General features: G+C 67.5%; 3 protein-coding genes across 5 annotated transcripts in view; all 3 read left to right on the top strand.

Moving 5' to 3' along the window:
* The window catches only part of H696_01267 (hypothetical protein), a gene marked incomplete at both ends in the record, with an annotated part of 2832 nt that extends 1532 nt beyond the window's left edge, over positions 1–1300 (top strand). The window contains 4 exons of the mRNA XM_009495156.1: positions 221–381; positions 560–654; positions 816–946; positions 1093–1300. Of these exons, the coding sequence (XP_009493431.1) occupies positions 221–381; positions 560–654; positions 816–946; positions 1093–1300 (595 nt within the window). The remainder of the gene's footprint in view (positions 1–220; positions 382–559; positions 655–815; positions 947–1092) is intronic.
* A 2124-nt stretch (positions 1301–3424) lies between these two features.
* H696_01266 (hypothetical protein) lies at positions 3425–11220 on the top strand. 3 transcript variants are annotated; one of them, XM_009495155.1, is made up of 7 exons: positions 3425–3561; positions 3681–3775; positions 3843–3903; positions 3992–7118; positions 7279–7824; positions 8839–9503; positions 9713–11220. In XM_009495155.1, exons 2-7 carry the CDS (start codon positions 3682–3684, stop codon positions 10881–10883), a joined length of 5664 nt encoding a protein of 1887 aa, XP_009493430.1. In that variant the 5' UTR covers positions 3425–3561; position 3681; the 3' UTR covers positions 10884–11220. The 3 variants fall into 3 exon arrangements, with proteins under 3 accessions (XP_009493430.1, XP_009493429.1, XP_009493428.1); XM_009495154.1 differs by having other exon boundaries at positions 3425–3460; positions 9713–10883; XM_009495153.1 differs by lacking the exon at positions 3425–3561 and having other exon boundaries at positions 3620–3775; positions 9713–10883.
* Positions 11221–11274: 54 nt separating this feature from the next.
* Positions 11275–13018, top strand: part of H696_01265 (nitrilase) — a gene marked incomplete at its 3' end in the record, with an annotated part of 2390 nt that continues 646 nt past the window's right edge. The window contains exons 1-6 of the mRNA XM_009495152.1: positions 11275–11441; positions 11568–11686; positions 12014–12137; positions 12278–12369; positions 12511–12604; positions 12739–12908. Of these exons, the coding sequence (XP_009493427.1) occupies positions 11423–11441; positions 11568–11686; positions 12014–12137; positions 12278–12369; positions 12511–12604; positions 12739–12908 (618 nt within the window). The 5' untranslated portion in view covers positions 11275–11422. The remainder of the gene's footprint in view (positions 11442–11567; positions 11687–12013; positions 12138–12277; positions 12370–12510; positions 12605–12738; positions 12909–13018) is intronic.

The following is a 13018-nucleotide window of genomic DNA, read 5'->3' as shown; positions in this document are numbered from 1 at the left end:
CAAGAATCAAGTTCTGTAAGCACATGCGCGACGGGCCCGAGATCCTCCCCCGGCGCCTCCGTTACGCTCTCCCCCCCCCCCCTCCCCCGACCCCGATGCACGCGCCAACACACGCGCATGCACACTTTTGACGCCCGGGCCTCCGGCCCCGTGCCCGCACTCGGCCTCTGACCCAAACCCCGCACCCGGCCTTCTGCCGCCCACTTGACGATCTCTCCAGGGACTGGACTGTCACCAGCGCCGACGGTGACCTCTCCATCAACCCCTGCGCCCCGCTGAAGCAGTCTGTCTGCGACAGCTCCAGCTACGCCTGCCTCAACCAGGGCAGCTACTTCACCAACTATGCTAGCCAGTACGGGTCCAGCAAGTCCAACCCGGAGGGTGCGTTCGGTTTGTCGACGGCGTGCACATACATGCACACCTTTGCGGTCCCCTGCTGCCCTTCCTGCTTGGCGTGTGCCACTGGCGGGCGGCTCCCGGCTGCCTGCACATGTGTGTCCCGGCTTGCTGACTGCCTCCGCCCCCCCCCCCCCCCCCCCCCAACGCCCAACGCCCACAGACACCATTGTCACCATCAACCTCAACCAGGGTGACTACTGCATGCTCAACAATCCCTACAATGTGGATGTCATCTTCACCTGTGGCTCTGGCGAGGTACGCACACTTTCGCCGCCGCCGCCGCCGCCAGGGCCTCCTCCTCCCATTCATCGGCCACCTCTCTGACCCCCCCCCCCCTTGCGCCCCGTCCCCTTCTTGGCACTACTTCTCTCCCCGTGCATGCTTCATCCTTCGCCCGGCCACACACAATCCCACAGGGCACCCCCGTCCCCGTGGGTCACTCCGATTCCGACCCCTGCAAGTATGTTGTCACCTGGTCGACCAAGTATGCCTGCGCTGGCAAGAGCTCCAGCGGCGGCATCTCCGGCGGTGGCGTCTTCCTGATCATGTACGCGTGCCCCTCCTCCCTCCTCCCCCCTTCACGTGTATCCCCTCCGTCACTCACCGACTCTCGCCCCCCCCCCCCGTTGTCCCTTCCGCATTCCCCTCCCTCCCCCTTCTCGTCTCTGTGTGTGTGTGTGTCTCCCTCGTCAGCTTCTTCGTCACCCTCATCCTCTACTTCTCTATTGGTGCTTTCTACAACTACAAGTTCCGCGGCCTGCAGGGCATTGAGATCCTTCCCAACTCCGAGTTCTGGATGTCGCTGCCCAGCTACATCAAGGATGGCTGCCGCTTCACCTACCAGAAGATCATGGGTCTCTTCGGCGGCAGCTCCAGCTCCGGCGGCCATGAGTCCTTCTAAATGGCCCGCGTCTGTGTGTGAGTGTGCTGGCGCGCCGCGTGTGCCGCCTCACACCGAGGGCGGCGCCCACGCGCCGCGCCGCGCGTGCACATCTCACCACCACCATCATCCTGCGCTCGGGGAGACACGCGCCCGTGGGTGCCATACTCCCCGCGCGTGGTCCTCTCCGTCCCCGAGGAGAGGAGAGGAGGGCGGGGAGGGGACTCCTCTGCGCCCTCTCCTCTTCCCTTCCATCCATCCACCTCCGACCGCGACGACGCAGTCTGGGTGGAGAAGCTCCTCTTTTTATACCTCCCTCTTGTCCCCCGCCCCCCTTTTCCAAACATACGAAAACTCCCTATACATGACCATGTATGTATCCCCGTGTGTGTGTGTGTGTGTGTGTGTGTCTTTTGCAAGCAAGAAGATTCTCCGCGGCAAGGAGGGGGGAAAATCGCCCCCGAAAAACTGCCCAGGGCCGGCAAGAGGCGGCCAGATGGCACAAAAATCACACATTTTTATTAGGCCCTTCGTTTTCCTGGTGCTTTTGTCCTTGCTCCAACCCCGCCCCAGCTTCAGGTTCGCCCAGTTCTGAGGCTGCCCCCAGAATGCGCGTTCAGAGTGCTGCTGTATGCCGATGCCCCAGATTGCCAATTCTACACCACGAAAACACCCTGTCCCACGGGATCTGCCGGTCACTGACCCTGTTATTCCGTATCCGTCGCCTCGAAACCCACCACAAATGAAGGGGGTTCCTCTCGGCATTTTTGGCCCTTCCCAATAAGCGGCAGGGTGGGGCAGCTGGCGGTGGCGGTGGCGGTGGTGGCGGTGGCGGCAGCCCGGGCGTAATGTTACCCCTTCGGGTGCGGCGATATGCACTTTCCCCCGTCTCCTCCGCCTCTCGAAGTGCCTCGAGTGTGCGAGTGAGGGAAGAGACGCATGGGAGATGGCCGCCCGCGGCCGCCTCGCGTCGGTGGGGCTTGTCCCTGCCACCCCCGGGTCCAGGGGCGGCGAGGGGGGGGGGGGACGGGGCAGAAAGACGGCCTCACCCGCGGGCGAAATACCATCGCTTCTGTGGCGAGCCATCTTCTGTGGATGTGTGCGCGTGCGCGCGAGGGGGGGGGGGGGGAGAGAACACAGGCCCGAGGGGCCCTCTCCACATCCGAGGAGCGTTCTCGCCCGGCCGGGCTCGCCTCGGCCCGCCGTACGGAGCTGGCCCGGAGGAGAGGAGCGAACGGGGCTACCCTCCCTTGTCAGGGTGTGTGTGTGTGTGTGTGTGTGTGTCTGTCTGCTGGCGCCGGCCCCAGGAAAGATCGTCCATGCCTCCCGCGGTCTGTTCCCCATTCGAAGCGTGCACCAGCTGGGAATGTGGGCCCGTGAGAAATTGACTAGTTTCCCCTACGCCCAGCCCTGCCCCCCCGGCGGGCTGGCCGGGTGGTGCATGGTCGATCGTGGCAGGTGTCAGATTAAGGGATGGTTTGTCGGCCTTGGCGCGAGGGGGGCGGGGGGCGGGGGGGGGGAGTTTGTGCGGGGCTCTCAGCACTGGCACCGGAGCGGGACAGGCGGAGAGCCGGGGTAGAAGCGCCAACCGACCATAGCCCGGAGCTGGCCATCTGATTGCGACTCCTCGGGCCAGCCCCCGTTGCGCTCCCGCGAGTCTCGGCAGATCCCCCCCCCCCCCCCCCCGAGCAAGAAGGCGCGCCGGACTGTGGCCCCCTCCTCCGCAGCCCCGCCGGCCCCGCGCTCCCTTCGACCTTCACGGCCAGCTGATGGAGGGGTGATGTTGGCATGTTCCGAGCTGTTGGGCCCTGGCCCGGGCCCTGGGGCACTTCATTCGCGTGCCGCGGAATTCGCTGGATAAAAGCTCATCCACGCCGGGGGGCATTGCCCGCTTTCGCCTTCCCGTGACTGCCAGGGGTGCGACAAAGGGCGAGGGGGGGGGGGGGGGGAGCTCCACCTTTGCCATCCTTCCTCGGGCCCGGCCTGGCAGGTGCTTGGAGGAGGGGGAAATCTCTTTAAACACCCAATCATCGGTCCGGTCCCCAGGGTCGATAGCTCCACTCCCTCTCCCCCTCCCTCCCGTCCTCCTCCCTGCCCTCCTCCCCGCTTTTCCTTCTCCCTCCGCCCCCCTCCCCCCTCCCCCCCCCCGTGCTCTACTCCTCATTAACTGGCCGGGGGAGCGTGCGTGACCCCCCTCTCTTTTTGCCGCTCCTTGTGCCCGCGCGCCTGCTCCCTTCCTGCCTCCCCTGGCTGCGTGCGCACACGCCTGAGCGTGGGTGAGCGTGCGTGCACTTGGCCGGGCGCCGCCTTTGGTCTTCCCCCCCCTCCCCCTCCCCCCACCGCCAAGTGATCCTTTCTCACTCGCGGCGCATCGCCCCCTCCCTCCCTGCCTTTCCCGTAGCATGTCCTCCCCGTTGACTTTCATCAGCCAGGCTGACTGGGACAAGGCCCATGGCCAGTTCTCCCGGCTCAGCCCCATGGGTAGTCCCATCTCCAGTGCGTCCTTCACCCGTGCCCGGCCATCGCCTCTCTGCCTCTCCTGACACATTCCTCCCTGCCGTAGTTGGGCCCTCGATGCAGATGCTCGGCGGCACGGCCCCGGCTGACGTCGTCGCTCGGATCGGGTGCGTTTTCCTCTCCCTCCCCCCCTCCCCCTCCTCCTCCCCCCTCGCCTCTCTGACCGGCTCCTGTCGCTGCCCTCCTCCTTCGCAGGTCCATGTGCGATGTTGATCAGGATGGTCGCCTCTCGATGGTGGAGTTCATCCTGGCCGCGCATCTGGTCGGACGCCTCCAGCGTGGCCAAAATGTCCCGCCTGGCGCCTCGCCAGCGGCCCTGCCCCCGTCGGTGCTGCAGGAGGTCCGGGCTTTCGCCGCCGGCGGGCCCCGGGCAGCGACCCCGGCCAGCCCGCCCAGTGCCATGGCCAGCCCGCCCAATTCGGCTGGTTCGACCAATTCCCCCGCCGGCCTGGAGAATGATCCCCACTGGACCATGTCGCCGGCCGATCGGCAGCGGTACACTGCCCTGTTCCAGCGCCAGGATGCCGGGCATTCGGGCTTCGTGTCGGTGGATCAGATGATGCAGCTGCTGCAAATGAAGCTCGCCGCGCCCGTGAGCCGGCAGATTTGCGACCTGGCCGCCCGATCGAGCCCGGGCAAGCTCAATGTTGATGAGTTTTGCATCGCCATGCACCTGGCCACGGTGCGTTTGCAGCATGGGCTCAACCTTCCGCGGACCCTTCCCCCGGCACTGGTCCCCCGGTCGGAGGCCAACTTTTCCACCGCTCTGCAGGGGGCCAAGACTTCGTTGGGCACCGACAAATCGGCCACCCCGGCACCCGTGGCCAGCACCGGCGCCGCTCCCCCGCTTCTCGTGGCCACCCGCGAGGACTTCGAGCGCAGTCGCCGGGCGCGCGAGGAGAAGGAGCGCCTGGCCTCCATGCCGATGTCCCAATTGGGTGGTTCCGGCAGTCAGCAGCGGTCGGTTCCGCCGCCTCTGCCGGCCCATGCGCCTCCCTCGCATGTGCCGCCTCAGGCCGTTGCCATGGGCTACGCCGGTGTTCCGGCCGGCATGTATGCCATGCAGCCGGGCATGCAGCCGGGCATGCAGCCGGGCATGTATGCCATGCAACCGGGCATGCAACCGGGCATGTATGCCATGCAGCCAGGCATGTACGCCATGCAGCCGGGCATGCATCCCATGCAGCCCATGCAGCCGGTCCATCCGGGGATGCAGCCGGTCCATCCGGGGATGCAGCCGGTCCATCCGGGAATGCAGCCGATGCAGCCGATGCAGCCGATGCAGCCGATGCAGCCGATGCCCACCGTCCCGGCCCAGCAAATGCCCATGACGATGTCGACTCAGCCGATGCAGCCAATGCCTACCCCCCAGGTTCAGATGCCTACGCCGCAGCTTCAAATGCCCACGCCACAGCTGTCGATGCCACAGGCTGCCACATCAGCCGGCCGGCCTTCCTCCCTGGCTCTGCCAGCTGGGGCTACCCCTCTGCCTGGGCTCGCGGCCCCGACCGCGGGGACCGGGCTGGCTCCCCCCCCGGCGGCGGCTGCTGCTCGTGGCGTGCGCTCCCGGAGCAACAGCTCCGCCGGGGCCTTCCCCCCGAACTTCGCCACCGGGCCCAGCAGCACATCCGAGCCGAGCGGCTCGCCGTCTGCCCCGGCGGCTGACTTCTTTGCCGCCTTCGATACGGGCCGGTCGACCTCCGCGCCGGCTGCCCAGTCCGCCGGGCCGGCTCCTGCCATGCCCAGCCCGCCAGCCACCGATGCCATTGACTTCTCGGTCTTCGATGCTCCGTCGAGTGCGACGCGCTCGGCTTCGGCTCCGGCCCCGGCTCCGGCCCCGGCCGCCGCAGCCTCGACCCCTGCCCCGGGTCGTGCTTCCAGCTCGTCCAAAAAGGGCGCCACTGCTGCCGCGACGGCCCCGGCGGCGGCTCCACCTCATCCCCTCTCCGAGGAGATGGTTTCCCTCCTGTCGGACATCAGTGTGCTGAATACCGAGCTGACCAGTCTCTCGCTGAGTGGCCGCCATGTGGGCGGGTCGCGCAAGTCCAGCTCCACGGAGCAGGCCCAGCGCGTGGCCCGGGCCATGGCCCTGCATGCTTCCTGCTCCAATCGCCTGTTCACCCTGTCCAGCAACCATGCACTCGAGGCCCTTGGCACTGGGTCTGGCTTCAATTCGGCCGAACACGAATCGACCGTGGCCCTGGCCGTGTCTCAGCTTGAGATTGCCGGCAAGATGTTGGCCTCGCTCAGCGCATCCGGGACAACGGCCCCGGCGGCCGGCGCTCCGGCGACCGCCATGCCGGCAGCACAGCCCGCCCTTGCGGCTCCGCCTGCGGCGAGCAGCAGCGCAGCTGCCCGGGCCGAGCGTTCGGCCACCCTTGCTGGGGCGGTTCGCCTGGCGCCCACGGGGGCGGATTCCGAATTGAAGGCTGCCATGGGCGCGCGGGCCATTTCCCTGCCCTCGCCATCCCCGGGGTCGTCGCCGGCTGGGCCGCTCTCGCCGGCCGCCGCCGGATCGCCCGCCTCGCCGGGAGGGGCCGTGCCCGTCGGCGCCCCCGGGGTGGGGCTCCTGTCGATGGTCGGCGCGGTTTCCGGCGCCCCGGCCCCCATGCAGCCGGTGCGTCCTGCGGCTCCCCCGGCCAGCGCCATGCCCCAGCCGGTTCCCACATCTCCCATCCGCGAGGCATACTCGCTGGATCTGCCGGACTTCCCCGCCGCCGAGCCCACCCCGGTCCCGGAGCCTGCGGCGGCGGCACCGGCACTCCCGGCTCGCGGTGGTCCTGCCACCGGTCAGGCTGCGGCCGCGGCCGCGGCCCCGGTCCCAGGCCCGGCTCTGCCTGCCCGCACTCCGGCCCCGGCCCCTGTGGCTGCTCCTACGCCGGCCTTCCGGCCGACGTCGGTGACCACCAACGCCGGTCCTGTCCCGCCACCTCGGGCCAATACCGGGCCCACGCCGCCGGCCCGAGCGGATCATCCTGCGCCGGTGTCGGCGGCCGCGCCCGCCCCGCCTCCCCGGTCGGTGTCTGCTCCGGCTCCGGCTCCGGCTCCGGCTCCGGCTGCGGGCCAGGCGCCCACCCCGCCTCCCCGGTCGGGCAAGCCCTCGGCCAGCTCCAGCCCGGCGGCCCCGGTGCAGGAGGCCTTCCCGCTTCCCCATCCGGAGCCCTTTTCCTCGTCGGTGGCCCCGCCCGAGGCCGCGCCGCCGCCGCCGCCGGCCGCCCCCCCACTGCAGCTGGCCGATGTGCTGTACTCCTTCGATGCCACGCGCGAAAACGAGCTGACCCTCATCGAGGGTCAGGTCATTCACGTGCTGGAGTGCAATGGCGTGCGTGTCTGGCCGCTTGCCCGGGCCTCTTGTCCGCCCCTTCCCGTTGTTGCTCCTTCACTGACGAATCGCCTCTCACCTCTCCTCCCACCGGATGCAAACGCCGGCTCCTCTCGCATCGCCCCCTGGTGCCCCCCCCCCCCCCCCCCCCGTCCCATAGGACTGGTGGTTTGGCAATGCCACCATGGCCGACGGCTCAGTGCAATCGGGCTACTTCCCGGCCACCTATGTGGCACTGCAGGAGGCCACCGCCGAGGCGCCTGGCGCGGCGCACAATACCAGCAACCCGTTTTCGCCGACGGTGGCCGCGGCGGTGCCCGCGCCGGCGCCGGCGCCGGTCCGCCAGCCCATCGACCCGGCGGCCCTCGGCTTCACCTACACCCGGGCCCTCTTTGATTATGTCCCCGTGGCCGGGGATGCCGATGACCAGCTGCCCCTGACCGAGGGCGAGTACTTTATCCTGTCCGAGTGGTATGACGATGGCTGGTGCCGTGTCCAGTCGATTGTCCCGCCCTTTGACAGCGGTGTGGTGCCCTGCTCGTATGTCGAGCGTGATGTCCCCCTGCCGGCCGAGCTGATCCCCCAGCTGGAGGCCTACCTGGAGGATGACGAGGATGAGGAGTTTGTCCCCCCGCCCTCGGTGCAGCCTTCGCCCGCGGCGCTGGCAGCCCAGGGCGGCCGTGTGGCCGACCTGTCCTCCTTCGCAGTGCGTTGAACCCGCACATCCACTCTCTCTCTCCCTCTCTCCCCCCTCCCCTTGTCGATGTGTCAGCCTATCTACACCCCCCTCCCCTCTTCCTCTCCTTGGCGTGTGTGTCCTCCCCCCGTCTCCCGCTCTCCCTGTCTGTCCCTCCCCTCCCGCATGTCCTCCTTTCTCTTTCCTGCTGTGTGGGTGTGAGTGCGTGTGCCTTTCAGTTCCCCGTGCGTGCGTGCGTGCGTGTGTGTGTGTGTGTGTGTGTGCATGTGTGTGTGTGTCCCTTCGTCCGGCACTCTGCCTTTAGGGCAGTGCTTCAGGCCGTCGTGCTCGCTCTCCCCTCCCCCCCCGCCCTCGGCTCTGTAGTTGGTGACGCCTTTCGAACGCGCGCGCGCAGGCGTGTGTGCTCTTCTCCACCACGCTTTGTCCTCCCTACTTGGTGCTTTGCACCGATTGCCCTGCCCCTTCTCTTCTCCTCCATTTCAAGAGTGCCTCCTTCCCTTGCCCTGGGCACCGTCATGTATTTCTCCCTCCCTCCCTCTCTCTCTCTCTCTCGCCTTCCATTACCAATGAGACATCATAAGTTTCTCTTTTCCCCTCTCCCTCCCCCACCTTCCCCCTTCCCGTTTCTCCTGCCCGAATCCTCTCGGTTGCCAATTTCGCCCCCATCGTGCCGATGCACATGCGGGAGGGGCCCTGCGGGGATGTCTGCTCGCAGGGGCACTTTTTGGCGGAGTGGGACAGTGTCCATGTCTGTGTGCCAGAAGGAGAGTGGAGGGGGGGGTAGCACCGGCAGCGATGCCACATTTGCCGGCTTTGCCGCCACTACTGACCCCCTCGCCCCCGCCCCCGCCCCCCCCCCCCCCCCCCCCCCCCCCCCCCCCCCCCCCCCCCCCCCCCCCCCCCCCCCCCCCCCCCCCCCCCCCCCCCCCCCCACTGACCCCCCCCCCCCCCCCCCCGCCCCCCCCCCCCCCATCACCCGTCCTTGTGCTGGCTCCCTGCATGGCCTGGCCCTCCCCTGTGTAGCCGCGCATCACGACCGATGGCGCCGGGGCGGTGACAGCCACCTCCGAGGAGCGCCGCTTCAAGGCCATTCAGGAGTTCATCAGCACCGAGGCCACCTACGTGCAGAAGCTGCTGGTGCTGCGGGACGAGGTGATCACGGCCTTCCGGCAGTTTGTCGAGCCGCGCATCATGCGCGACATTTTCTCCAACGTCTACGAGCTGATCCCCTGTAACACGCATTTCCTTGCGGACTTGGAGCGCCGCGCGGCAGTCCTCAATCCCTCCACCGGGTACATTGACCGTATCGGTGATATTCTGATTCGCCACTTGCAGCAGCTCCAGCCGTACACCATCTACTGCGGGCACCAGCGCGCCGCGCAGTTGGCCTTCAGCAGCCTGCTCGAGCGCAACCCCCGGATCAGCCACGTGGCGCAGGATATCTTCTCCTCAAGCGCGCGGCTCCGCCAGTTGGGCGTCCTGAACCTGACCTCCCTGCTGCTTGAGCCCATGCAGCGGGTGACCCGATACACGCTCTTGACGCGGGCCATCCTCAAGTACACGCCCGAGGCCCATCCCGATCATGCGGATGTCAGCCTGGCGGCCTCGATCGCGGACAACCTGTGCTCCCTGACCAATGACATCGCTCGGCAGTCGACCGATGAGATGGCCCTCAAGAAGTGGCAACAGTGCGTCTTCCCCGGCTTGCCGTGGTCTTCCTTCTGGACCCTCGGCCTGCCTTTTCCATTTCCCCTTCGCCCTTTGCCGCTCTTCTGGCGCTCTCCCTCTCCCGGTCCTCTCTGCTCTGCGCGCGCATGCATGCATCATTGGAAGGCGCCATGCTTTTGACTGATCCCCCCCCCCCGTCCCCCGCTCCCCGCCCCTCGCCCCCCTGCAGGAAGGTGGACTTCGGTTCCAGCCCGCACATCGACTTTCTGGGCAGCACGCGGCTCATGGGGCCGCGCGCGCTGGTCCACCAGGGAGTCCTGTTCAAGCATAAGAGCGGCCGACAGCTGGATGCCCTGTTGACCAATGACTTTTTGCTGCTGTGTGTGCCGCGGTCATCCTCGCACTCCGGCAGCAGCGGGCACTCTGGGTCCGGTGGCCATGGCGGAGCCGGGGCCGCTGCGACCGTCGGCCCGGCCAGCGGGGCCACCTCGCTCGTGGTCTACCGCACCATCATGCCGGTATATTCGATCGTGGCTCGGGAGATCGGTGCCACGGATGGCCCGGCCGGCGACCTGGCCGCCGGCGCCTCGCCGGTCACCTCTCCGACGGAAGCCCTGTCGCCGTCGGCGGCGGCGGCGGCCGGCGGCGGCGGCGGCGACTCCGGCCACGGGGGCGATGACACATCCTTCGAGATCCACCAAGCCGGGGTGCAAACCCTGCGCGTGCGAGTCAAGAAGCGCCAGGACAAGCAGGCCTGGATGCGGTTGATTAACAGCACCTCGGCCGCCATGCGCCAGGCGCTGGCTGAGCGTCGCTTGGCCACGGCACAGGCGCGCTGGCTCGCCGCCGACGCCAACCCCAACCTGACCGGGCACTTGACGGTGCGCATCATCAGCGGGCGCAACATCGGCCTGTCGGAGGCGGAGCTGGCGGCCGGCAATCGCGCCATCGCCCGGGCAGCCCGAGGCCGGTCGTTCTTCGTGGAAGTGCGCCTCGGCGCGCAGGTCTTCCAAACGAAGGTTGTCGCCGATGTGGCCGCCCCCCGGTGGGATGAGGAGTTCACGCTGGCCGTGGGCCCGGGCGCGCCCAGCACCCCGCCAGCGTCGGACCTCATCGCCAGCGGGGATATTGGCGGCGGCGGCGGCGGCGGGACCGCCTCCTCGGCGGCATCCATCCGCAGCGTGGCCCTCAACGCCGATCAGGCCAGCAGCGTCCTCAAGTTGACGGTGTACGATCAGCTGGAGTTCGCCCCGGACGAGTTCGTCGGGTCGTGGCAGCTGCCGCTCGACGACCTGATTGAGTTCTTCAGCGGCACGGTCAACCACCTGCGCGACACCGCCCTCGATGGGGTGCCCTGTGGATCGCTCACTTTCGACATCCTCTACCGACCGGTGTACTAGCCGGCCGGCCGGCGGGGAGCCTCAAGCGCCGCGTTCTGCCCTCGCCCCGCCTCCCCTCACCCCACGAAGAGCTGGCGCCGCCAAAAGATCCAGGCGCCGAGTTGCCACTGCCTCCTGCCACCGGGCGAGGGTTGTCCCCCCCCCCTCCCCTCCCCACCGGGTGTCTTTCTCTTCCTTTCTTGTCTTCCTTCTCCCGATGTCCCTCGCCCTCTCCTCGCTTCCGGGGCGTGGCCCGTTTCTTCTCGCTGTTGTGCGGCCGTTGGGCCTTTTTTTTCCTGCCTCCTCGGCTTGCCCGATGGCCGGCCTTCAGCACCCAATAGATCGAATCACGTGCCCACCCCCCCCCTTCGCCCGACTGAAGGGCCGCTTGCGCGTTCCCGATCGGTGTCGGCTCGGTTTTCTCTACAATCTAGCGTGCCCATCCTCCTGTCTTCTCGCTGGCCTTTGCTCGTCGCCTCCCTTCCTCCCGCGCCCCTCCGCCCCTTGCCGCTCCCCCTCGCCGCCCCCTTGTTCCGGTGTTTCCATCGCCATCGCCGAAAATGATGAACGCCTCCCAGAGTATGTCGCCATGTGGGCCCTGGAGCGCTGGTACTTATGCCCTGCATCGTGTGGTTCCAGGCTTCGGACTGACTGTTCCTCACGGCCTTTTGCCCGGTTTTCCCCTTCGGCCATGCGGGTGACCAGAGTTCCGCCTGGCTCTGATCCAGATGCGCGTCTGTGCCGACAAGAGCACCAACATCGCTGCTGCCCTGTCGGCTATCAGTCGCACTGCCAAGGAGGGTGCTGATATGGTTGTGCTGCCGGTGCGTGGCCCTCTCTCATTGTTTGTATCTCCCTGTCTGTCTGTCTGTCTGTGTGTCTGTGTGTCTGTGTGTCTGTGTGTCTGTCTGTGTGTGTGTCTGTGTGTGTGTCTGTGTGTGTGTCTGTGTGTCTGTCTGTGTGTGTGTCTGTGTGTGTGTCTGTGTGTGTGTCTGTGTGTCTGTCTGTGTGTGTGTCTGTGTGTCTGTCTGTGTGTGTGTCTGTCTGTGTGTGTGTCTCCCTCTGCCTCCCTCTGTCTCCCTCTGTCTCCCTCTGTCCCTCCCGGCCCCCGTCTCCCTCTCTCACCCACACCCACAAACGCGCACACATAGGAGTGCTTTAACTCGCCCTACGACACGCGCCAGTTCAATGAGCACGCCGAGACCATCCCCGGCGGGCCGACCTGGTCTGCCCTGTCCGAGGCTGCCAAGGAGCACAGCATTTACCTCATCGGTGGTTCGTCGCTCCCCTGTACTCCGAGGGGACTGCCTCGGGTTTTGGGCACTCCCTTTGGCCCCAACTGGCTGCCTTCCTGCCACTCACCGCCCCCTCTCCCCCCCCCCTGTTCTCTTGTCTCCCTCTCGGCATCCGATCAGGCACCATCCCCGAGCGCTCGGCCGATGGGAAGATTTACAACACGGCCATGGTCTTCGGCCCTGAGGGGAACATGTTGACCACCCACCGGAAGGTTCGCCTGGTCCCATTTTCGGACCTTCCTCTTCCTCTCTCTGCCCCTCTCTCTCTCTCTCTCCCTCTCTCCCCGCGATTCCCCGCCGGTTCCTCGGGAATCGACTCGGCCTGTCCTGGCTCTGACCCCCCGAAAATGCAGATCCACCTCTTTGACATCGATGTCCCGGGCCGTGTCACCTTCAAGGAGTCGGATACCTTGTCGGCTGGTGACAAGCCGACCGTTTTCGACACCGGTGCGCGCCCCGGCCGGCCAGGCCCCCACGCTCCGCCCGGCGCTCTCCCTGGCCCTCGCCACCGATTGCACATGCTGACGTGCTGGCTCTCCTTGCTCCCCACCTGCTGCTCCTTGGTCTGCTGGCATGCTCAGCCTTTGGCAAGATCGGCCTGGCCATCTGCTACGACATCCGCTTCCCTCGGCTGGCGGAGTACATGCGCCACCAGGGGGCCAAGATGCTGATTTACCCCGGCGCCTTCAACACCACCACCGGCCCCCTGCACTGGGAGCTGCTGCTGCGCTCGCGTGCGAATGACAACCAGGTAGGCCCTATTTTGCTGCTGCCTCCCCGTCCTTCTTCTCCCCCTGCCCCCCCCCCCCCCCCCCCCCCCCCCCCCCCCCCCCCCCCCCCCCCCCCCCCCCCCCCCCCCCC

Source organism: Fonticula alba (genome assembly GCF_000388065.1).
Source record: "Fonticula alba strain ATCC 38817 unplaced genomic scaffold supercont2.2, whole genome shotgun sequence".
Taxonomy (NCBI): Eukaryota; order Rotosphaerida; family Fonticulaceae; genus Fonticula; species Fonticula alba.
This window is presented reverse-complemented; position numbering and strand designations above follow the sequence as displayed.

Bases quoted from the DNA above. Each gene is read 5' to 3' on its own strand.
- H696_01266 (XM_009495155.1), top strand. From the start codon at position 3,682: ATGTCCTCCCCGTTGACTTTCATCAGCCAGGCTGACTGGGACAAGGCC. The intron at 3,776-3,842 runs GTGCGTCCTTCA...TCCCTGCCGTAG, and splicing joins CATGGGTAGTCCCATCTCCA to TTGGGCCCTCGATGCAGATG. The intron at 3,904-3,991 runs GTGCGTTTTCCT...CCTCCTTCGCAG, and splicing joins GACGTCGTCGCTCGGATCGG to GTCCATGTGCGATGTTGATC.